Genomic DNA, 26,276 nt, shown 5'->3' with positions numbered 1-26,276 from the left:
TAATCAGCTTTGCAACGACATGCCAATTTTGTGACGATGCGTACGGGGGGGAAATTTGAGGGGCGGGGAGGTGCATTTTTCCATTTTAGTCCATATTTGCTTGGCTTACAGCAAAAGACATGCTGAATGGATTTACGTGGTATGAAAGTAATTCTTTACTCAAAGTGTGCTTTCATTGTGTAGATCCGTTTTTTTCTGCTAGTTTTATATTTGATTTTATAAAATGCAATTTTTATTTTCATGCAGTGGTGAGCGGGCGGGGGGGGGGGATTCCCAGCCATGGAGGGAGGGAGAGGTACCATGAGAGGTGGCTGTGTGCATGAGGGGCACACAGAGGCATGGAAAAGAAAAAGCTAAAAAAAAACAGGTTTGCTGCAATAAAATCGTGATTTCGTGTTGTGCCCTTTGTTTTCTGGGCTGTAAAATAGGAACCATATTGTGCTGAAAATAAATTTCAAATTAAAAAAGATTAGGGGGTGGGGACCTGTGAATAGCCAAAGGGCAACCAGTGATGGGTTGGTCGCAGGCATATTGGACACTGGGTCTGGCTTACTCAAGGCTGCCGGGGTGGCCAACCAATACTGTGCACTGACTTCTGCTGTGTTCAACACATGTTGGCAGATGGTGGCAGGTTGGTTGCTAGGTCCTTTGGCTAATGCATGCTGAATATGCCCTTTGGCAGTGCACAGGAGAGTTAGGCCGCTTATCGCAGGTCGCGTGATGGAATTGCCCTGCATTAAACAGAGCTGTTAATGGCCGAAGAAGAAAGTGTACAGCAGAGCTTGGCAGCTTGTGTCTGGTTGGTTCTGCAGCCATTTACTGCCGCACACTAGCAAATGTTGTGTGTGGCAGAGGATGACAATAAAGTAAACTATTTAAAAAAAAAAAAAAAATCTCTAGAAATCATCTGCAAGCAGTCCGTCATGGAATTATGGTCCTTGCTCAAACACGCAAATCCACTGAAATTCGACAGTAATGGCTGGAAAGGCATGATATTATGCACTCTGCCTGCCATGATAAATACATCACTTTGCCAACAGCACAGGAACACAAGACGGATTCCAATGGCAAAACATGTAAACCAAATGTTAGCGAAATCGAAACTTTCCGTGGGGCGGGACGGCCGCTTATCGCAGGTGGCGTGATGGAATTGCCCTGCATTAAACAGAGCTTTATTGGCCGAAGAAGAAAGTGCACACCAGAGCTTGGCAGCTTGTGTCTGGTTGGTTCTGCAGCCATTTACTGCTGCACACTAGCAAATGTTGTGTGTGGCAGAGGATGACCCTGGTCCTCTGCAACAGTCATGGCTACGCTCACCATCGGGCCACTCAGAGCCTGGAACAGTTGTTGTGCTACGATTGGGGCTGCTACCGGCCATGTCCCTCTTGCAGTGACTTAGCACTTCTTTGCAATGGGGTGCATAGCCACAAGGCACAGAGAAAGATGGCACGTAGATTTCTCAAAAGAAGAAGTAAGTAGTGAGACAGTGTGGAGTGTACCAAGCCTCCCATGGCCGAGCATGTGTGTCAATTAAATTCCTTGGCGGAGCGCGATCAGGCAACTGCCTGCAGTCAGTAAGTGCAAGTTGTACAGTGTGCGTCAGATTAAAACAGTTACTCTAAGGTGACATTTTTTCTTTGCTCAAATGGGTGTAATGTGTTAATATTTATGATTCCTTCGCCTTCATTGCTTGATTTTGCTCACGAGAAAGTGTCAGTCATAATTACACTGAAATTATGGAAATGTCACACATAGCAATCTGAAAACTTGGTAGCTATTTTGCAAGTGTGTGCCTCTATTTGCTATATATAGCATGGAGTCGTGTGTCCTACTTAGCAGGACACAAATAATGCAATTAAAACCTGCATGCAGCTTAATAATGTAAATGTAAAGGATATTTTTATAGCGCTTACTATCCCGGACGAGGCACTGAAGCCCTTAAAATACAACAACGCTACCTAAACCGGATTCCACAAATCCATGCTTATCTACCTATATAACCACGAACACCAGATTGTTCAAGTTTAAACAATATTTGGGAGTATAAAGAACCAAATGTAAGGGAAGTGCCACATTTCACATCAATGGTGTCATGGCAGTGAAAGTATAAAAAATTATTGGAGCCGAGGGCAAAATCTGGTTTTCCCAATAAAATGTGAAATTCCGCACGGTGCTAATGAGGACTCAACCTAACCTACAAAAGAGGGAGCTTCACTTGTAGTGTCAGGCTACATTAAGAATACTGATGACTCCATGTCACCAAGGACGCTTGTACTCTGATCCAGGGTTTTCGTTTAACAGCTGTCGCAAACTAGAGTCCTCGTCCTATGTGACGTCAGTGTATTCAATTGAAAGCAACGACTACTAAAAGAAAAGTTTAGGACTTAAGTAGTATGTACTTGGATACAGATTAAAAGATCAATCTAACAAAAAAATACTTTTGCCGCTCAGCCACTCAAATCAATCAGTTTTTTCTAATAATTTCTTATGTGGCTTCCTTTTATAGCACCATCAACAAATAACTACGAAATCTCTAACACGTCCGAATCGGGCAAGCTTATATCTTACCTCCCGCCGTGAGACTTAAAATTCCCACTTCCGATTCCCAACCGGTAACAATTCATGTTTAGACAGTAACAGAATTCAGTGAGTGAAAGGCAGCAAGCAGAGTCAATCAAAAGCCAGTATAAAGAGATTGACAGACGCAATAGCGATACTGGGCGGACCTTAAGGGTTCTGAAGCAAACGATTGGTTACAAAAATTAAGTAGCAACGGAAACGCCGGCCCACTCAAACAGCGACAACCCTCCACCGTCCAAATACCCGGAAGTAATTAACAGTCGCCAGTACACAATATTGTAGTCTTCATTTCTGTCTACAATCGCGTGGCAAGACTTTTCCTCAGGAGTAAGGTGCGTGCGGCAGAGCGCCGCCGCCGCCGCCACACAGTGGAGAAAACCCAAACTATCTTACTTCTAAACACTAACGCCGCCAGGGAAGCTGTCATGCCTCCGAATAGGAAGGCGGGCGGCCTTTTGCCCCGTTTTTCGATAAAAAAAAGTAACAACTACATACATGCCAATAGATCCGATTGAGGAGGAAGAGAGAAGCACTGCTGGTGACGCGGGGAGAGCCCCGCGGTGGCGTCTGAACTCCGGAGTGGCGGTAAGTGGGCGGGCGCTCCGTGCACGTGTGTGTGTGGGTGTGTGTGTGTGTGTGTGTGTGTGTGTGTATGCGACGGCGGGGGTGTGTTCTCTGTATGTGTGGGTGCGTGCGTGCATAAGCGCTTGTGTGTGTGTGTGTGTGTGTGTGTCTCTGTTTCTGCGCATGCGTGTGTGGTGTTGCTGCTTCCCAGGAGACAGCAGCTGAGCGCGTTCGCGAGCGCGTGGCCCGCGGAAATCGCCTCCTTGAAGAGGCAATGCGCGTGGCCAGATGCTGTCTCCTGGAAAGCAGAGTCAGTAACAAAAGATCTCTGGCAAGACACAGCGCTTACGCGCTGTGTATTCGCTACGAGACCTAAAAATGAAGCTGCACGAGGTGTAGTGCCATGCAAGACCCTTAGGAAAGCATACGTGTCCTCTTACAAGTTATTGACTGCGGTATTAGGGCAACACAAACGAATAGTTTTGCCAAGAAACATGACTTTTAATGTAAGAGCTATCTTGCTCACAGGATGCTACTCTGGCAAGTAGGAATGGCAGCATCACTAACACCACTAACACAATGGCCCCCTGCTTCCTTCAAAACAAATCAATAAATGTCAGTAAATATAATTTTTAACAGTATCTGCTGAATGTGTTTATTTTTTCCTGAAGAAACCTTTGTATTTTCAGTAGCATTGCTTTCCCTTTTGTATCAAGGTGTGTTACCATGCCGTAATAGCAGGTGACAGTGCCACAGAACTTTTACCAAAATTATTTTAATCGTAGACTTTGCTTTATAATTTCTGTCGTTGGTTGTATAATGTGCCTTTCTTTTGCAGCACACTTTAGTCAGGCCTGCCATATTATGTGTGGGCCATTGCTGCATCTCTCCAGACAACAAAGGCAGGAATGTCTAAATATTTTCTAAGCCAACTAAAACATTTTAGCCACAGAGCTGTGTAGCTTAGCTAAGATCCATCTGTGGCTGGGACTGGTTGGATGCCCTCACTAAAAGCAAGCAGTCTCTATAGATTGCGGTTTAGATTGATCCACGCATTGCTGGTGCATCAGTTAAAGAACGATTGTCGATTAACCCTACACTAAAAGCCTGGTCAGTGAGTGTTCCTGGCCCTGGCCGCATATAGTCCTCCCTCCAGGTCTTAATTTGTGCTGGCGGCTGAAGGGGATGGCCACTAGCACGCATATTTGGGGATTGGGACTTACTTTTTATCATCAGACTTTAACCCTGAGCAATAGAGTGGAAGGCAGAAAAAGGAAAAAGAAGGAGGAAGAGGGCGATAGGAAGACGGCAACAAAGGAAGAAAACTGATGGAAAAAGGATATGCAAGACTGAATAAACAGACAGGAATTTTAGGGTGGTGGAACAAAGATGCTGGCAGCTCCGGTGATAAGCTCCTAAAGAAAACTTAGAAACCATCGACTCTTTTTTTGTATTTTTTTTAAACAAAATAAGTACTAGGTGACTGTAATTCAACAGAGAATAACTGCTCCTCTCTGAAAGCATTATCCAAGCACATACTGACCCAGGAATGAGGTTCATTCTCATCATTACATGTGTATGTGAAGTGATTCGAAGTCTCTTTGGAGATAATAATGCTATATAAATCCAGGTGCAATACAGTACATATGGTGCCCATAGTGGGGGCTATAAGAGCATGCGTGGAAGCACAGGAGATACTGTTGAGTCCACAAAAAAGTTAAACGAGCGGTAGCGGGGCAATGCAGCTCGAGCAGTCACTAGCTGAACAGGCCAAGATATACAAATCGTTTTTGTAGTCACAAACCATATGATTCTCAGCGTTATAGGGTTTTCGACTCCAAAGTGCCGTTTCCTGATGCACTAAAGCCCTTTTACAAGTCGGAAAATGATTTCCCTATCACAAAAGAGCATTTTCAATCCTTTCTAAATCACAAATAGGTGGCATGAAAAGGGCATCCCCCTCCTAGTTGCTTTTTGGAAAGGATGTATGCTTGGATTTAGACTGCAGTTGCAAACAATGGACAAGTCACTGGCCCTCAGGCGGGTGGTAAATGATTCACAAAGGGGAAGGTGTGGTACACCTTCCCCTTTACAAATCACGTCATTAAAGAGAGCAGGCAGTAGTTCAGAGTAGCATTGCCTGCTCTCTCACTCCACCATCTCTTCCCACACGGGCGAAATTCTTTTTAAAGCAGCAGCTGTAGCTTTAATGGACATAGGCAACTTAAAAATAAAAAATTTCCCTTTTTGTAAAGCACTGCAGGGGCGGAGGTGCCCGTTCCCTTGCAGGCCTTTATGCCAGCATTGACTGTCATTCGCAAGGAGTCGCAAAGTACGACCTGATCAATTAATATCTTTTAGGCAGGTCGTTTTGTAACAGTTTTACAAAACAACTTGTGATGAAACCTATTAGTACATACTTCCCATTGCAAATTGTATTCTCATTCACAAATCCATTGGTGTGCAAACTGTGCATCCATGGTTTTGCACATGGGAATAGTCTATTGGTCACTTAGAGCGCAGGGTCCAGCTGTAAAGCTCAGAGGTCCATTACACGTAGAGAAATTCTTGAGTGTTTTACCACATGCTATAGACGAAAGGTCTTCATTATGGTCACTGAGAGGGGTTATTAAGGATGGAGTATTTGATCCTTGGAAGAACTCAATGAGGTGTGACTTCCATGGCAGCAACAATAACCAAATAAAGCCCGGGGAGTGAGGTACAAAGACAACATTGGGGGAGTAGGAGTATGCAAGGGCATAGCTTCAGGGGAATGTTTGAGGTAGGCTTGGAAAGATGTGCCAGTATCAAGTTTCCAAGCATACTACTGCCAATGAGACACCCAAAAAGTGACAGACTAACCACAGGCAGTCACTTGGGGTGGCATTCTGAACCATATTTTTTCAACCACTGTGCCACACTAGACAGAGGGCCTGATTCAGGGTATGGCAGACGGAGTAAAGGCATACTGGGTGGAGAAGGGAAACCTCCATTACAACGCAGTCATCACATTGCACTACTCTTACAACGCAACTGTTACAACGCAACTGCCTTGATTTGATTTATAAAGCGCCCAAGTCACCCCATCAGTGGTGTTGTGCGCTATGACTGCTGTAACCAACTAGGGTGGGACAACTCAGAACAATAGGGCTTTCAGCAGCTTTCTAAATACCAGGAGGTTAGTACATAGGCGTAGGTGGATAGGAAGTTGGTTCCAATAAAGGGGAATAAGATGGAAGAAAGCTGTGCCACACATGCAAGCTTTAACGTGTGAGATGTGCAGAAGTGCTTCGGACCCTGACCGGAGGGACCTGGATGGCTGGTATCTGACGAATTTGTCTGATAGCTAGGACCAAGGTAGTTTAAAGATTTGTAAGCAATGCAGCAGATCTTGAATGTAATCCTCTTCCAAACCGGAGCCAGTGGAGCTTTTGAAGTAAGGGAAGAGAAGCTGTTCTAGGGGGGGCATTGGCAACCAGGCAGGCCACAGTGTTCTAATCAACCTGCAATTTATTTAAGGAAACTTCTTTGGCTGAAATCAGCAGAGCATTGCATTAGTCCAGACGGCTTAGCAGTAACCCTGGGCAAAGCACTATGCTACGCTTGCATAGTTTGCGAAGTTTGCGCTACTTCGCACTACGCGAACTGCATGTAGCACAGTGCAAACACGCGTAGCGTAGTGCAGCTGTCATTTTTCACTTGCGGTCCTCAACGTCAAGTTGGCGACCGCGAGCAAGCAAAATGACATCCCGGCGAGACTTTTTCCTCGTTCGCGATCAGCAACATCAAGTTGCCGATCGAGAGCATGGAAAATAATCCTCCCGGTGAGATACTCAACACGCGGAGGTCAGATTTCTCCTTGCGAATGGTCACGTATGCTTGCGAATGCTCGCGATGAGAAACTACCAGTCCGCGTTGAGAAGGCTGCAGCTCGAGTTAAAATCTACTCGAGCGGCAGTAAAAGACAGTTTGCAATGTGCTCGATGTCGTTTTCAATGATTGCACAGTGCGGACTAGCATCCAGCACTGTGCAGTCATCGTGAACAGGGTACTACGCAGTTTGCGTAGTGCTACGCGTAGCGCTACTTCGCGAACTACGCCCAGGGTTACTTAGCACTAATGTCTGGATCAAAGTTTTCCGCGTGGAGGATGGTAAGAAAGGGAAAGCTCTTCATAGGTGACTAAGTGTGTGGAAGCAAGCCCCGGCCGTAATGGTGGTGTGCTCCTGTTCGTTTTTGATCTATGCGAACTCCTAGATTTTTAACCACCGGTTTTGGGATTACATTGCATGCCATTACAGCGCATGTCACCACAACACATGTCACTACAATGCATGCCATTACAACGCATACCATTCCAACGCATACCATTACAATGCATTATAAGGTAAGTAATAGAGCTTTTTAAGTTTTACGGTTGGTATGGGTTTTGGGGTAGATGGGAATAGTAATTTTTACCCATACGCTATCCATTACTTTCCCTGCTGTTGCACTCCCTGGAGTGGGAATAGTAATTTTTACCCCTACGCTATCCAAAACTTTCCCTACTCTTGCACTCACTGTAGTGTAAATAGTAATTTTTCCCCCTGCACTATCCAACACTTACCCTTCTGTTGCACTAAAAGTAGTATGCATTGTAATGGTATGCGTTGTAATGGAATGTGTTGTAATGGTAGTTTAAAGAAATGTGTTGTAATGGCATGCAATGTAAAAACCATGTTGTAAAAGCGTGCGTTTTGTAATTGTTTGCGTTGTAACGTCATATATTACTGGAGGAGGACTGTACATGTTCCACCCTTCCTTTATTGAGCCCGGCAAGTTTAGAGATGTCCGCCGGCCCGCGGAAGATATCTATACATTGAGAGGTTACTATCAATGCAAGAAAAGTTTGATGTATGGCCCCATCAAAGATTATGGTCGGCCCTCAAACTTTGCTAAAGTTTTCTTTTTTCTGAAAATCAACTCCCAAAGTGGGAGTTTGTTTAAAAAAAATAAAAGTAACAAATGAAACACACACCATGAAGCTTTCTCGAGTTGTGCAGGTCATTTTTCTCTAATTACCGTCCTTCACCACCAGGATATACCTAGTGTTGCGAGATATAAAAAAAGCCATCTGATTGAATACTGTAACCAGTCGCTCCAAAGTGCATGGCTTGGTTGGTGGACATAGACATCAAAGATGACCTAGCAAGAAGGGAGAGATGCTGCTGTCCTTGTGAGCCTTGCATGTACCATGAGTGTGGACAGCAGAACAGTCTATCTGCAAGCACCCTCAGTGATATCAAACGCATAATGTATGCCTGCAGTCAGGGTTCCCTCTGGGGCCTGGTAGAATGCTAGTAATAGAGTTCCATGATTCCGAACCCCAGACTGTGTCAGAGTACAAGTGCCCTCTGGCTTTCTAACCATCCTTTTGCCCATGGACATTTCACTCCCTTTCAAAATGCCCTCGCTTACAGGTAGGGCTGGAGCAACCCTACCTGAGGTTAGGCCTTACCATCTGGTAGGACCTGCCCAATATATTCTTATCAAAATCTGCACCAGTTGCTGAGATGTAGAAACATCAGCAAGTCACAAATTCCTACTGGCCTGAGTCTGCTCAGCATTTTACCTTTCGGTAGCTGTTAAATACCAAACAATACCCGCTGGTAGCGGGGAGGCAGATTCATCAAGCTGATTTGCGCTCGCAAAGGGCCAGATTCTGAGAATCTGGCCCTTTGCGAGTGCGATTTTTGCATTTGGGATTCATCATCCCAAATGCAAAAATCGATAATAGCGATTTCGCTATTTTACGAGGAATTACATTTAAGGAATCTCTATTTGAGATTCCTTAAATGCAATTCATCATCCATTATTAAATTGCGAATTCGCAATTTCGGCCCGCTATTTACCGCGAGGTCAAACCTCGTGGTAAATAGCGAAAACTTAGAAAAATGCTTTTAAAAGCATTTTTCTAAGTTGCATGTTGCACACACACATGTCCTTTGGACATGTGTGTGCGCAACACCTGTTTAAATTTGCATTTAAGGGGTGCTGCATGGTGTCCTTTGGACACCCCTGGCACCCTTTAAATCGCTATCTTATTTGCGATTAGCAAATTGCTAATCGCAAATAAGGAATACTCCCCATTCTTTCCTATGGGCCTTTTGGCCCATAGGAATGAATGGGGAGTTATTCCTTATTTGCATTTAGCAATTTGCTAATCGCAAATAAGGAATATGTAGGAATCGCATATTTTTTTGCGATTCCTACATGAATCCCGTTTTGCGAGCCTGTAATAGCGATTCCTTATGAATCGCTACTATAGACTCGCAAAACGGGTTGTTGATGAATCAGGCTGATAGTTACTTGGCTAGTTAGCACATTACAGAGATCAGTGTGTACGCAGAAAGGCTGCAGGTTTCAATTGTGAATCTTCCAATCCTGTTACTCTTTTTTCTCTGGTTGAAACAACTGTTCTTGAGTATTTGTATAAATTCAAGCATTGACAAATTGTATGATTTGGATTACGTACTGTTAGTCACACTAATAAGACCTCAATTAAAAATTTTGAATAAACAACTTGGTTGGTATGAGTAACTTAGTAAAAATGGCAAAGCTTGTTTTTTCAGACTTTTCCATGCTTCCCATCGAATACATTTTTAATATTATTAATTCAGATATAATTAGGTTTAAATGAGCAACAGGAAAAAGACGTGCAGGTAGAAAAAAAACGTATATGTATTCTGTTCCGTGGATGTTTGGAGTTCTCGGACATGGAGAAATATTATTGTAGCACCTCTTTGAGCTATATATGCAGGTTAATCAGTTTTGAGTAGGTCGGCAATACAGATAATTGTATAGTTAAGGAAATGGTTGTTACAAATCTCTGGCATGGATTTGAATTTAAATATGATCAATCTAGCTTTTTGTTCTCATTAACGTTGTAAAAATCTTTTGACAAATTGCCAGAATATTACTTGTTTGGCGATATGATAAATATACACGTTTATGGAATAATCCAATAATTCTGAGAGCGTTGATAGCTGGTACTCAAAAATGGCAGTAGAATGGGATAAGGATTCTGGGAAGTCTTTGGGGGCACATGAACTCACAGGACCTACAGAAAGAATTAAGGTCTCCTCAATTTGGGACCTTCTTTTCAATAGGTACAAATAAAATACTGGTTGAACCAAACCAATAGAGGAACTATTAGAAATTAGACTAATTAAATTACACTGTGTCAAAGGGAGATTTACAATCAATATTTTATCCTTTGGAACAGTTTTGAAGATGATAATACAAAGTAAATGGGAAAATGTAGCACTTCATTTAGAAGAACCAGAACTGCTGATGGTATGTAATAAGAGGCTGAAAGTGGCAGTGTAAGACACTGGCTAGACTGCTTTGTATTCAGACTGTATCATACACCTCTAAAACTTCATTTTTGTTTTCCTGCCTCCAGTCCACAATGTCTTCGATGAAAGATTCATCAAAAATGTTCCGAATTACAGTTTTTTGGTTGAGACTTCAAGGTAGACTTAAAAAATGTATTACGTTTAATGGGAAACTTGGAACAATATCTGATGAAACTGCTCTTACAAGTCCACCGTTGTGGCGTACGAAGAGTAATTACAAAGATTTGGAGCTGTAGTCTGCCACCAGAAGTTATGGAATAGCTCATGGAGGTTAGGTTAGGCTAGGAGGAAGACACCTCTGCAAGGGGTAGGGCAATAGTCCAGCAATCCTGTACCTGTGCGTGTCCTACACGGATGCTGACCTCTCTGGATCCGTGTGTACCTTGGAGGGGTGGGCTGGTTTGTGCACAAATGGCTTTGAGGCCTTGTGAAATGTCCACCCACGAGGATGGATGACAAAGTGTAACTAAGAGCAGCTGTACATGGAGGCGGGACTGTTGCGTCTTCTGAGGTGAAATGGAAGAATAAATAGCGTGATTTGAGGACAGCTTGGGCCGAACAGATGGCGAATAACCTGTAGTGGAGCCACCTCACAAAGAAGCAGGCACAGAGCACGAAAAAAACTAAGGGGGAGGTTTGCCATCGGGTTGCGGAGGTAGGTGGCATGGACGCACTGTAGTGTCTCAGTACTAGGGTAACAGAGAATGGTGCAATCCAGGATTGCTGTGCGTTACGCAGGATGGAGTGGGTCCCAGCACTGGAATAGCAGGGGCCTGAAGGATTGGGTGGGAGGAGGATAGTCCACAGAGCTCAAATTGTCTCACTGCTGAAGCAACATTAGCTGCTGCAGCAACGAGGCGCATTGTATCTTTAATTGTACATATGTAAACTGTCAGGGGCGTAGCTTCGGAGGTTTGGGTGTAGACCCTGCTAAAATGTGTTCTGTAATAAATAGTTGGGTACTGGTGCTTTCAGTCGGGTATGGTGAGGTGTCTGTCGGATTTTCACCCTGGATTTTACATGCCCACACTGACAAAAACACACACACTCTCTCTCTCTTTCTCTCTTTTGTGCCTTATACCTTGGTTAGTTTGAAAACTGTTGTGTTTTTCAATCCACAGTTTGCTCTCTCTTTCCAGTGACTCTTAAGCCCCCCCACCCCCCTCCCCGCCTCGTGTCCTGCTTCTGTTATAAAGTATTTTTAGAAGCTATGCCATCGTGATTGTTGGGAAATCTGAAGTGTCCACCCCCCTCCCAATCATACTGACCAAGCTGGGCCCCTGTAAACCGTGTGCTACTTTTCAGGACTCGCCGGAGGGTCCGACCCTCTTCTGTCTCAGCACTGGAGAGATCGGACAGACAGAGGGCCTGGCCCCAGCTCTCGGTATCTCAGAGCTAGAAGAGCAGGGACTGCTGAGCGAGGAATGGGGTGCTTCGCCGGAGCGGTGTGGGTTCAGTACTGGCATACAGCGTGTCTGCAGCAGGGCAGACCTGTGTGTGGTGTCTGTGCTGAAATAGAAGAGGCCTTTTGCCGGCCAGCGTGAGTGGGCTGAGAGCTGTGCAGGGGTCTACCTTCGAGCATTATTCGCCCTCGTCCAATACAGCACTACCATGGAAGGTTGTTGCCTAAAAAGAATGAGTTGAACAGCCCTCGTCCCTGCGCGTCCCCGGCCCTCTCGCATCCTCTCTCCACTGCCTCAGCTGCCAGGAACGCTGGTATTCGAAGGAGGAAAGGATGTGACTTCCTTCCGCCGCTGACTCTGTGCCCTCCTGCCCACGGCGCTGGTACAGGCGAGCGCAGCGCGTCCAGCCGAGAGCAGAGAATGACGCCCCGGGAGCTCACTCGGAGGTAAGTCATGGGCCTTCTTCTTCAAGGGCATGTGAGGGGCGACAAGGAGCAGCCAGACACCTCCCGATCCCCTCGCCACCGAGCAGTCCCACCTCATTTTCAACATACCAGTGGCCAGGGGCTGACATCAACACCCCACCCAACTCTAGATAAAGTGTGCACCCCACCGTTCACCACAGGCCACCATCAGCTAATATAAGTCCTTTGAGTTACTTGAGGTTGCCACATTTCACCAATGACCGCCACTTACTAACGTCCACTGTTAGGCATCACTGCCCATCACTAAACACCAGTTACCTTTGCCCAGTGGTGCTGTAACCATTTTCGATGCTACCATTGCTACATCGCTGAAATCGTAGGGATTGTGAAAAATCCAAGCGTCATCCAAATAAACCAAGTGTAACAAATGTGCTATACTTGTTGGGGTGTGGTATATAGACCTAGTGCATTTTGGAGGGAATAGCCACTAAATTTACACAGACATGCAATTTTAGTGATAAAACTATGTAGCTCACAGCCGAAATAGTGTGTGGAATTCGGGTATCAGCGAATATTTGTCATTTGTGCATCACCACGTACGGTGCTTTGATTTTCTTTGTTGCTATTAAGGTCTTTGTTTCCATCACACTTTAAAATGTGCTTCATATTTGCTCTCCTAATTGCTGACATACTTTGAAATATGTGTATAGTTAGTTCATTTACAGGTATTTACATTTTTGTGTTTGAATAAAAATCGACAGTCTGAATACAGCCTTTCCTTTTATACTCCATGTAACCCAGCAAGATTTACCCCCAGGTCCCTTTTGCAAAATATTATCACTTTACAGTCAGAGAAAGAAAAGAAGACACCGGTTTCACTGTTAAAAGAGAAAGCGGCAATTAGTCAGAAAATATAGTCTGGCATTCGCCCTTTGTATTTGAACGCACAGCAAATGTGAGCACACCATTTAAAGGCAACGTTATTGCTCATTCACATTCTTAACTACAGCATGGTTATTTTGGGGGTGCTGCGGCATCCCCACACCCCTACTTCCAGTGTTTAAGCACCCACCATTCCAAAAGTTACTGAAATCACCAAAACCTGCCACCATATACCACTACTCACCATCAGCAACCATGACTCACCGTCATTCAACATGCTTCAGAACTGGTCAGCACCACTCACCAACAGTAGTCACTACCAGTAAACATCAACCGACTCCATTCAAAACAAACACCACATGTCTAATCTCTTCCATTGTGCTCCACTCACTAGCAGCCACCACCGCACTGCACACATCTACAGTGACCATCTGTGACTGTTAGTATCACTAGCTACTCCAATTTACCTCAGGCACTTTAGCTCTGCAAGACAATAAACACTGGAATTTCACTCTAGTTCTCCTCACACCTCACTATGCTCTATTCACCAGATCTCCACTCCACTTACCACTACTAAGAACCAATAAACACCAGTCACCAGATGCTAACAGTTATAGATTTCCCCAGAGAAATGCCATACCCACGTTAATTTTTTAAATGTACTTTAATTTTTATTAACAAATCCACCGAGTGACAACAGTGTGTTTTGTATGGTCACACATTGCTCATATGTAATTAGTTTTCAAAAGAAGGAACACGTTGCCTACAAGGGATTTTGTTTGAGATAGTTTACAATTGCTTGGTCAATAAAACTATTTCAAGTCACACCCTCATTAGTAGTGGACAACAGAATTAATCAGAACAGTAAATGAGACAGTTTTATGTAATAACAACTGTTGATTAAAAAGTGAATAATGAATCATACACGGGGCAAAGAAATATATTAAAAAAAATATTCATATATTTAATATATGTACCTTAAAATTTATCAGGGAAAGCAAGAAAAAGAGTAGCAACCAAACATAGTTTGTAAGGTGACGTCAGTTGGCCTATACAATGCACTATGTTGACATCTTCTCTGTACAATTTAAAACAATCGATGTTATGAAGAGAAAGATGTTATTATATAAAACTGTCTCATTTACTGTTTTGATTAATTCTGTTGTCCACTACTAATGAGGGTGTGACTTGAAATAGTTTTATTGACCAAGCAATTGTAAACGATCTCAGACAAACAAAATCCCTTGTAGGCAACTTGTTCCTTCTTCTGAAAGCTTTACCGCCCAAGCCTGCAAGGGCATATTGGGTTCCCACTCTTTTTTGAAATTGAAATCATATGTAATTAGAACACTCATCATGAGTGCTTCCACCATTGACATATCCTTTACATTGGGCTATTTCTAGCTCAATATCTGATTTTCGTTTTAATTAGGGGCTCCCACATTGGACTTGCATTAATATTTATAGATTAACAATGGTCAACTTCTTGTTCTTCTGGGGCTCACCACACTTGTCTAACAGTGTCCAACTAATCCTAGTTCTCCCGGGCAAACCCGGTCTTACCCATGGTTTAATGGGAATTTAGTTAATTGGCAGTTAAAGTTGAGGTAGATCCTTTGCTACGTGAATTTACATGTACAACATATGTATTCACATCTAAATCACACATTTAGGTGGGAGGTGCAGCAGCAGCCACATACAACTTGAAAGTTTAGATGCAGAATAAACAATAAAAAGGTCCTTGAAATGTTTTTCTGCTGGTAGCATTTGTTGTGTCTTCAAAGACTGCCACATATTCCCTTTGCCGTTTTGAAGTGATATTTTGGCCTGCAATCCCACTCTAATAATTGTTCCAGCACCACTGCACATATTCATGTCGGCCTTCTTGTGTGTTAATTGAAAAGAAGGTGATATTTTAGGGAATACGAGGGTCTACAGTTAAAGAATTATTCATACACTTATAAACATTTAACGAGTTGCATTTCGTGAAATCACTAGCAAACGTGTGTACCGTCAAGTTATTAAACAGAAATTGAGAAATGAAGGGATAATTTTTATGGAGCTCTCTATTCTTCATATTTCCAAGTTACCATGATTACATGAGGTATTCCATTTAACGTCAAGGCAAATTATTTGTGATCCATTAAAAAATCATGATTATTATGTTGCTATGACAGCTTCAAAGTGGTCTCCTAGGTCTGAGTGTGATACAAATAAACAAAACAAAATACATCTAGTTATACATAGCAAAGAACATTTTAGATTCCATTTTTACTTTTTATAAATTGGGCGTAGGCTTTATTAGTGGTACTTGTCCTTGAAATGACAGAAATGGCAATTGACGAACATCTCACTTGGTATTTATATTTAATGATAGATGTTTGCTTGGATTAAATAAAATAAGCCGAGTTAATGGTCTGAAGTGGATGGACTTTTGGTTTGTTGAAGCATGAAATGTTCTTTCCTAACCAATTGGAGGCATTCTCCTCTTGATAATACCTAAAACATTGACGCGAGGGTTTGTGAGGGGCCTGTTTAGGTAAGAGCAAAGGAGATCTCTTGTGCCATATTCTGAAATTAAATGGATGCCGCCAGGGGAGTTAATAAAACACACACTCTGCATGTAAATGGGCCGATATTTGGTGACTGCACACGTGAGCAGCCTTGCTTGTGGGGAACAAAGTGACTCCACAATTCGTTTCACAATAAGGACGTCACAATCGTCGTCCCTCTCAACCGTTGGCAAAGGGGTGGCAGCCACTGTGATACTAGTGGAGGGGCATCATCATTTCATGTCTACCCTCAACTTGTGCCAATACAGTAACATAACGCTGCTCAAGTACATGTACACAATGCTATCTCCACCCTTGTAAGGTGATCCAGAGGACAGAATGTACCACTACCACCACCGGCTGCCGCCACAGGGGATCTCAACTACATTGTAGAAACCATGGCTGCATTAGGACTGACAGTCACGTCTCTGCAACCTAACAACCACAGAATAGTTCTATGTTTGTACTGTTTGTAGCCCGAGGAGGAAAAGATGCATCCTCACCTGCCCAAACCTGATTCACCAGTTGAGTGTGGCGATCCATATGAGGTTGCACTGTGAGTATTTAATTGTAATTGCATTTACATAGTGCTTACTACCCCTGACGAGGCATCAAAATGCTTTTCGACGAGTAGGACGCTACCCCAGAACCCAAAATGGATTAGTGGTGACTTAGTACAGGGGAATGTGAAATAAATTTGAGCGGTGGACATGCGAGTCTGTTTTTTGGATTGAAAAATAATAGTGGAGGGATAGAAGAGGGAAGGGTTTGCATTTATATAGCGCTTGGTACCCCTGATGATGCGTCAAAGTGCTTTTCGGCAAGTAGCACGCTACTGCGGAACCCCTATACGATTAGTGGTGAATTAGTATAGGAAAATATGAAATCAATTAGAGCAATGGACATGTGCGTCTGTTAGTTGGATAGCAGAGGGATAGAAGAGGGAGGGTCTAGAAAGTGTTTATTTGGAGATCATTGCAGCAGGAGGATATTTGGGATGAGTAGAGGGAAAGAGTCAGAGGGAAGGGGTCAGAAAGGCTTGTTTGGGAGATCTGAATAGTAAAAGAGGTTTGAGATGATGCTAGGAGGGGTAAAGGAGGGAACGGGTTATTTTGGGGACCATAGTAGTAGAACAGAGTTTTGGATGCGTCAGCGAGTGGAGATAGAGGATCTATATCGAGAGATGTATAGGGGGAGAAATAGGGTTGTTCATTGTAGAGAGTAGTAGATTGATGTTTGGGATGAGTCAGAGAGTGGAGGTAAAGGAACACATGTCATAACTGTCACGATAGAAAGATATGTATTTTAGTCTAATAGTTTACCAGAGGAACAAACCAGTTTTCTGTTACTTGACTGTATTGATGGTTGTGACTCTGAAGACGATCAGAGATCGAATCATGATGTGAACTAACAACACAAAGTGCAGGGACAGTGCCAGTTTAGTACCAACCTTTTGATGAAGGCGGCAACAACCATTCGCTAGAGAGTAGAGGAAAGCATGACGTCAACTAGTGAGACCACTGAAGAAGAACAGAAAAAGGACTTGAAAGGAGAACAAGGGTAACAGGCCAACAGCTACAGGAAATACCAGAACCACATGAAGGCATACCTTCCTTGTCTCGTCAACATTGGTTGCCTGTCATTGTCGATTGTGATTGCCCAAATAAGAATTTTGATGTTGTAGACAGAAATGCAATTTTCGTAGCAACAAAGAGTCGAAAAGGCAGTGTCGTACATGAGTTGTCAAAACTACACAGGATTTTTTATAGGTGTCGCCCATGCTTGCGAAATCTCATGTAAACAAAAAAAATCTTAAACTAGTCTTAGAGCCCGCCCATTACGCATTATTAGTTATCACTGGTTGGCTTCTAGGTCACGCTTGTTTCCTTGCTTCTTATTGGTCTGCACCTCCTTCTCCTTCATGCTTCCTCCTGGGTTTTTGTGTGTTTGTGTATGTCCCTGACATGAAGCATTGACCAAGTTCAGCTTCCTATCTGCGGCCAGTGCCCTTCCATTAACCACAAGCTCCTGCAGCTACTCTTTTTTTTGTTTTACTTTTGCACATGCACTCTTGCAGAGGTTATGTGTCTGCAGTCCCTCTTCCTCACCCGTGCCTTCCTCCAGCTGTAACAGCACCCTCTAGTTGCTTTCTCTCGCCCTCCTGCTGTCTGTTGTTTCTCCGCCACCTGCTGTCTGTTGTTTCCTCACTGTAATGGCCCCGTTAAGCCCCTAGGAAGACTCAACACAGGAGCTTGTTCCTGACGCTTCTTTGTTCTATCGTGCCATTTCTCTACTGCCTTTTTACCCTTCATTTCCTGTCCCCGCTCCTTCTGCCCTCGCCTGCCCTGTCCTAACATCAGGGTCAGGCAAGGCGACAGGACACCTCCCCCCTTTGTACAGTAATGCTTACTGTCTCTTAGAGTTCTTCAATCAGACGGACAGGTCGTTTGGCAATCCGTCGTGGGCGGCTGGCCCGCACCTGCTCAGGAAGATGGTGACTTCTGACATCTTCATGTCTGTTGGGCTGGAATACTCTCGATCGCCGTGTTCTATGGGGCTGGAATACTCTTGATTGCTGTGTTCTCCTTGGCTCAAAGAATCAGGGATGGAGTTGCGAGCCTGGGCTCGATCGCAAGCCGAGGGATTAATTTTTTTTAAATAGGATATGTTTCGGGTTATTCGTTTGTTGGCAGCCTCAGCTGTAACCATTGTCCCTTTCCGACTGGAGACTCACAATGGGTGTGCGAGGTATTGACTGTCTGCTTTTGTTCTACGGTCGCGCTTAACCATCACCCAGTCTCCTTCCAGAATGTCTGTCTGTTTGGCATGCCTGCGTTGATCAGCATAGTCTTTCATTAGGTCTCGCCTGTCGATGCGCATGCGCATCGAGCAAGCGAGAGTATTGCGACTTATCCACTCTTTATCTACACTGCAAGGAATCGTGGCGATTCCTTGCAGTGCCCGTGACTTTTAAGGTCAATGCGCATGCGCATTGAGCTTATGCGCATGCGCATTGACCTTAAAAGCGCGTGCACGTCCGTCTTTGTTTACCCGCTCCGCCCCCTCCCCTTCCCGCCGTGTCGCATTTCTCCTCCCCCTCCCCTCTCTTCCCTCCGTCTTGTTTTAGCACTTGTGCCCTGGGTGTAATTTCAAGACTTTATGTTATAAATACATAAATTCCCACTGTCTAAACATTAAACTCGGTCACCACTGACGCGAGAACAGAATGGCTGTGGCTACCACACGCATGTAAGTTTCTTTTTCTTTTTTCGAGTCTTGCGCAGTGTGTGTGTTCTTGCGAAAGGGCTGACCGTGTGCAGAAAAGAACGTAAACTTCTGCAAACCCTTTTAAAGTTGCATCTGACGCATTGGCTGTGTTTTGCTGCTCCTCGTGCAGCGTTTGATGGCGGGTCCACTCTGAACGACTGTCTAAACATTAAACTCGGTCACCACTGACGCGAGAACAGAATGGCTGTGGCTACCACACGCATGTAAGTTTCTTTTTCTTTTTTCGAGTCTTGCGCAGTGTGTGTGTTCTTGCGAAAGGGCTGACCGTGTGCAGAAAAGAACGTAAACTTCTGCAAACCCTTTTAAAGTTGCATCTGACGCATTGGCTGTGTTTTGCTACTCCTCGTGCAGTGTTTGGTGGCGGGTCCACTCTGAACGACTTCTTCTCATCCCTGGTATGCCTGTGTTTAGCGACCATTTGTTCTGCCACTTACCCGTATTGGCACGGTTACATTTCCTTTAATCACAGAGTGTAACTTTGCCCTGTTTTCACGAAGAATGTGAGAAGAATGTCGTTGTTTTGTGTTGTTACCCGTTCATGTGCCTGTCATCAACGGGTATTTTGCCATAGCCAAATATAGTGAGCGGACAACAGACTGATATAGATTGTAGTATGCTCAATAGTCATTTTGTTGTTCTGAAATATCAGTGGGTGTTTTTTTTCGGTCAGTCTTTTGCTTAAACCTCAGACTAGTAAATTTGGCAAATGTTGAGCAGCCCGTTCTAAAGATAGAAGCTGTTTGCAAACAGTTTCAATGTGCGGCTGAAAAGAAAATTGCCGTGAATTGTGTAGACAGGATAATGGGCAGTCGGCAGGGTTTTTCTTGTAACCCAGTTCCCACCTCCTAGGCTCCCTGCCGCCAGCAAGCAGAAGCACACCAATTAGAGGGCACGCTTCATAAACTGCCTTTGTGTTCTTCTGTATAATCAAAACCGTGCAGCTCAGCCACATAGATTTTCATCGAGTAGACGTTTTTTCAAAAATATGAAATACTTTCAGAAGAAATATCCGAACTTAATATACATGAATATGTAAAGATTGCTTACTTAAAACTTCTCAAAATTATAATGAACAAGGAAGAGATTAAGGACCCCACCATACGGTGAGCATCTCAGCCATTGTATCATTAGCCCTGAGAGCACAAGAAAAATGTGACAATGCTCTAGGAGACCTCCATTGAATAACAAGGAGTGACGTACCACGCCACGCAGTATAACATAACATAACACAACCTTCTCAAACTAACCTATCATTCTCTGTTTCGACGATCCAGTAGAATGCTCGAGTAGAAGCTAACACTATTTTACTCACCGCTCACTCTCTCTACATGGAGAACTAATCCCGTTAATTTAGATTGCACCGTTTTGTCAGTATTTGGTTGTAGCTTTTTTCATCCTTCTATTGTCATTTAATATTAAAAGTGCATATACATTGTGCAGCTCTACAAGTCCACGTAAAACTGCCCACACATAGTAAAATACACATTTTAACATTCACCATGTAAGGAGTTACATCAAGACCATGCTGTCAGAGCTTACTGAAGACTCTGCGACCTATGGGCATACTGTGTCTTTTAGTGTATATTCAGGACTAAGGCAGGAGTGGGTAACCCTCTTACTTGCAGAAACATCTTTGTGAATCAAGCTTTAAATAGCACCTTGTGCAGAATAAAGATGAAGAAGTGGATGTCTTGGCAGTAATATCTTTGATGCCACCAATGTCAACATCGCCGATGTCCTATACAGGCGGTACCGCCACAGAAGGATTCACTGAATTTGTCTCTTTTGATAAAGCTTAACCAATTGTAATCTCTGGTTTCTTGGTTAATCTGCCTGTAATGCTGTAAAAACTTTGACAAAGAGAGATAGATCCTAAAAATCTGGATATCTCAGGGACGCAGCATGCAGGCATACTTTGGCAGAATCCAGACCATTTAATTTACTAACAAGTTGTTTTTGCATAATTGTGAAAGTACTCCTAGGTATTAACCCCGAGTGCCCATAGCAGCGTTTTAAGTGTACCCTCACCCTCACTCACCCTCACCCACCCTCACTCACCCTCACTCTCACTCACCCTCAACCCCTCACCCTCACTCACTCTCACTCACCCTCAACCGCTCACCCTCACCCACCCTCAACCCCTCACCCACCCTCAACCCCTCACCCTAACTCACACTCACCCTCACTCACCCTCACTCTCACTCACTCACCCTCACTCTCACTCACTCACCCTCACTCTCACTCACCCTCACTCACCCTCACTCACCCTCACCCTCACCCACCCTCACCCTCACTCACCCTCACTCTCACTCACCCTCACTCTCACTCACCCTCTCTCACCCTCACTCACCCTCAACCCCTCACCCTCACACAGTGCAATAGGTCTCGGAGCATTTGAGTTAGAGCTTTTAGAATTGTTTATGGCTTTTTTTATTTGTAATTCTTTAGCATTGGCTACAGGAAACAAAAATGCTAAAGATTTACAAAAAAAACCCATAAACAATTCTAAAAGCACTAACTCTAATGCTGCGAGACCTATTGCATTTCCAATGCTTGTTTTTAATTTCTTGTCGTGATCCAGCTTCACCAGCGTATCATGATCTGTGGTCACGGTTCGAGATTGCATGACAGCGCTTGAGGTAGGTAGCCGTGTGCGAGGAACTCGTCCAAGCATCAGGGTGGCCTGACATTGATTCATGGTACTGTGTGGCGTGGTGCGGTAGGCTAGCAGTACTTCATTCAAGGCTTGTTGTACATCACGACAAGCGAGTTCTGCTTGCTGTATTGCCTTCTTGAGGGTCCCCATAAACTGTTCCACCATACAGTTGGCTTGAGGCCATAAGGGGGTGATTTTCCTGTGTTTGAAGTTAAGATGTTTTGCAAATTCAGCGAATTCGTGACCATTGAACGGTGGTCCATTGTCTGTCTTTACTCCGATGGGGATTCCCCATGCTGCAAAGGTCTCATCAATAACAGGGATGACGGCTGTCACTTTGGAGGACGGTACTTGATGTGCGATGGGAAAGCGAGAGTACTCTCCATGATGACGGTGATATATTTGCCTGATTTCAGTGGACCGAAGAAGTCAATAGCCACTTGCTGCCACACCCCATCTGGTAGTTCGAACATCTGTAGGGGAGCTGGAGGTTCATCATGACCCACTGATTGGCATGAGACACAGTCTTTAAGTGTGGCTTCCACCATTTGATCAAGTAGGGGAAACCAGACGCATTCTTGAAGTGCCTTCTTGGTGGCTACAATTCCTCTGTGCCCTTCGTGGGCCAGGTTGATGATTCCTTGTCGCAGTCGCTGAGGAATGACTATCCTCCCCCCTCTTAGCAATAGACTATCCGTGCTGATTGACAGTTCTTCCTGGACATGTCTGAAAGCTACCAATTCTTGGACATCAACGGTTGTGTCTTGATGGTTGTCCCTTAGATGTCTCCATGAGTTGTCACGTATTCTAGCCATGACGTCCTGAATCGTGGGGTCTTGGCTAGATGCTTCACAAATGGCTTCCAGTGGTACTGCACTGTCAATAACAAAGTGGATGTATTCTTCAGCAACAGAGCTGCGCTCCAGGGTATACAATTGTGGGTGTTGTGACATAAAGTCCGCTGGGTTTTCTGCTTTCCCGGGCTTATGGACAAAGGTGTAAATATATGCGCGGGGGCATCTTCGCTCCTGGGTTGCCAAATATGGTGACAAGGGCTTGATGGTCTGTGATGAGCGTAAAATGTTTCCCGTATGCGAACAGGTGGAAGTGTTCACAGGCCCATAGAACCGCGAGGCTCTATTTCTCAGGTTGCGAGTAAGCCTTCTCCGTGTTGGTGAGACTGCGACTGGCATAGGCAACCACAAGAAGTTGGTCTGCTTCATCGTTGTATTGCGCCAAGATGGCACTTAGTTCAACAGGACTGGCATCCACGGTGATTTCAGTTTTCTTTTTTGTGTGAAAGTAGGCTAGGTTAATGGCAGAGCTCACGTCTTTCTTTATTTTGTTGAAGGCGTGGTCACACGCGGGTGACCATAGGAATTGTTGACCTTGGCGGGTGAGTTCTCTGAGCGGGTAGCTGATGGTTGCATAGTCTTTAATGTAACAAGCGCAGTAACTCGCCATTCCCAAGAACGAGCGAAGGTCACTAATGTCCTGTGGTTGTGGGGTGTCCGCAAGAGCCGACCCCTTCTCAGGATCTGGTTTCATGCCATCTTTGGAAAAGATATGTCCATAGAATTTCAACGTTGATTTGTGGAATTTACATTTGGCTGAGTTCAGTGGCAACAGGCAATTCTTTGATGATTTGAGCGAAGTCTTTCCCTATCAGGTTTTGCAGCGCTATCAGCTTCTGCTTGGGGTCTTGTACTTGAGATCCTGTCATAAAGTCTTCAAAATCCTCAGCCCAACTCTTCCATTTGGGCCCCATGCTGTTCCCTGACGTCAGTTCCAACGGTTCTGGCGGGGGCAGATACGACACTCCCAATAGCATAGGGTGTGGTTGCTGGGGTTGTAAGGCTGATCCCATGACTGCTGGGCGTGAGGTGTCAGGTTCTACTGACATTCTGGGCTCAGGCACAGGCTTTCCAGGACAGACGGTGCTTTATAAGCTGAGATTTCGGTGATTTTGAGTGTTTTTGGAGGTTGCCTGACTTCAAAACGGCCGCCGGATAAGTGCCAATGTAGTCCTATGTCTGGCGCCTGACTTCAAGATGGCCGCCAAAAGGGACATGAGTCTCTCTCTTCACAGTGACTTCGGTTTCTTATTTGCCTCTTTCTTCAAGGGTAGTCGATATTTTAGACTTGGACTCACCCTCTTGCTGCTCCAGTCTTCGTGTGATGGCGCTCAGACAGCGTTCAACCTTCCCTCGCGATTTCGATCGCGTTTTCCTGCTCTTTTCGCATTTCGGCGCGCTGGGGAAACTATTCCTTGGCTGCACGATCACAGCAGGGGGGGCAGCAGCAGTGGGTGGGCAGGATCCCACCCTCGCCGCCAGTGTAATGGCCCCGTTAAGCCCCAAGGAAGACTCGACACGGGAGCTTGTTCCTGACACTTCTTTGTTCTATCGTCCAATTTCTCTACTCCCTTCTTACCCTTCATTTCCTGTCCCCGCCCCTTCCACCTCCGCCTGCCCTGTCCTAACATCAGGGTCAGGCAAGGCGACACGACACTCACCACCCCCTCTTCCTGCTATCTATTTTTGCCCACTCACCTTCTCCCTCTGTCCGTTGTTTCACCACCACGTCTCCCTCCCTATGTCCTTTGTTTCTCCATCACCCCTTGCCCTCCTCGTGCTGTCCGTTGTTTACCCATCTCCATGCCTGCCTCCCCTGTCCGTTGTTCCCACACCAAGCTGGCTTCCCATCTGGTCATTTGATGTCATTTCACCATTGTCTGCGCAGTGGTTAACATTCTAAACAGAATGGACGCCAGACCTTTACGTCCCTAAAATATGTCTATCATCTTTTCGAAGTCTGTCTTCTCCCACGTAGACGCTTCGCTATACCGCTCAAGATGTCAGCTGGTAGTACCTGAATATTCTTCCTCTGGTAGGCTGTAAGTTTGTTTGCAATTTTCTAAGGACCTAATCCTGCCATCTTTAAACAAATCTCCCAAAGTTGTACTGTGCTGCCGTAATCTAAATGTATTCATAGTGCACAGGTATAAAGTATTTGTTTAAACAGAGATGTGTGTGTAGAGAGGGTAAAGGTGACATGCTTCATGCTGCCTATTTAGCCCATTGTTTGTATTTTTTTTATTGAATTGTATTGTGTAATTTTATTCCTTATTTCTTGTTAATATTATTTTTTATTCGTCTTGTGTAATTTTACTCCTTATTTCCTGTTGTTAATTATTTCTCCTATCTACAGTTGTTCTTCTGTGTTTTCTTTCTGCTGTACTACGTTGTTTATTTAGCTGGCTCACCTCACCACTCACTCTTTCCTGCCTGTTTTGCTGCTCCTGCTTTCCGCCACCCAGCGTTCCTCCCTCCTCCCAGGACCTACTTAATGGAGGAAGCAGTACCTTGTGCTCACTGCACAATCACTTTGCAAGCACGCCACCAAGATTTGGGACACCATCACCTCTTTCACACCCAACGTCATCTTCCTCACCAAGACCTGGCTCAACTCCACTTCCACTCCTGACATGGCACAACTACTCCCGACAGCTACAACAAACACGAAGGCAGAATCACCATCATCCATAAAGAAACCATCCGCTGCACCACCACTGCAGACGACATCACCTGATCATGTAACACAAATACTTCAAACCCCAACCAATGGTAGAGCCACTATCCGAGGCACCCTCACCTTCAGACCTCCAGTACTACACCCCAATTTCTGCAACGCCATCCACGACTTCATCGCCCCACTCGCCATTGACTCCTAATGCTGTGTCTTCCTCGGAGACCTCAATTTCCACCTCAACAACCTAAACAACACCGCCAAACACAGGAACTGTGTGACATCCTGGGGGCTACTTCCAGGATAAGATCTCCACCATCTACAAATACTTCAAACCCCAACCCATCCCGTCTGACTTCTACAGCCTCCTCACTCCCACAGAGGCAAACCCCATCCACCTACTCATCGCCTGGGACCAGCTCACCATAAAGAACACCACAGCCATAATGAACTCTGTCCACTCTGGAGCACCCACGACCCATGGATGGCTGTCCCTACTACATTTTCAGCCTCGGAGCAAGAAGATCAGCATCGGGCTTACCTCCATTATCAATGCACCCATCACCACTGCCACCTTCCCTGAAGAATGGAAACTCACAGAAGTCAAACCCCTTCTGAAAAAACTGTCCGACAACTCCAGTGAACTCAAGAACTACTACCCTCTGCCTCTGCCCTCATTTCCTGCTTCTAAAGTCCTCGAAAAAGCCATCAATTGCCAGCTTACAGAACGCCTGGAGAACAACAATCTGCTGCACAGCCCCCAATCCGGATACCATACCAACCACAGTACTGAAACCGCCAGGAGGAGAAATGGTAGCCCTTATCCTGCTCGATCTCTCAGCAGCTTTCAAAACCTTCATCACATAGAGATCCAAGGAAACGCCCTCAAATGGATCGCCTCCTTCCTCTCAGGAAGTACCCAGAGAATCAGCCTACCACTGTTCACCTCGGAACCCAGGAGCATCATTTGCGGCATCCATCAAGGCTATTTCCTCAGCCCCC

General features: G+C 44.8%; 1 protein-coding gene across 2 annotated transcripts in view; it reads left to right on the top strand.

The window, feature by feature from the left end:
* SYT8 (synaptotagmin 8) overlaps positions 1-26,276 on the top strand; it is a 210,212-nt gene that overhangs the window by 56,479 nt on the left and 127,457 nt on the right. Inside the window, exon 1 of one of the 2 annotated variants that reach the window (XM_086957720.1) lies at positions 12,165-12,389. The exons of the other annotated variant lie outside the window; for it this stretch is intronic. Within the exon in view, the coding sequence (XP_086813846.1) occupies positions 12,364-12,389 (26 nt within the window). The 5' untranslated portion in view covers positions 12,165-12,363. Of the gene's footprint in view, positions 1-12,164; positions 12,390-26,276 lie in introns of those variants that run through there. 2 annotated transcript variants of the gene reach the window in all.

The sequence above is a fragment of the Lissotriton vulgaris genome, chromosome 2_1, assembly GCF_964263255.1.
Source record: "Lissotriton vulgaris chromosome 2_1, aLisVul1.2, whole genome shotgun sequence".
NCBI classification, from domain to species: Eukaryota; Metazoa; Chordata; class Amphibia; order Caudata; family Salamandridae; genus Lissotriton; species Lissotriton vulgaris.
This window is presented reverse-complemented; position numbering and strand designations above follow the sequence as displayed.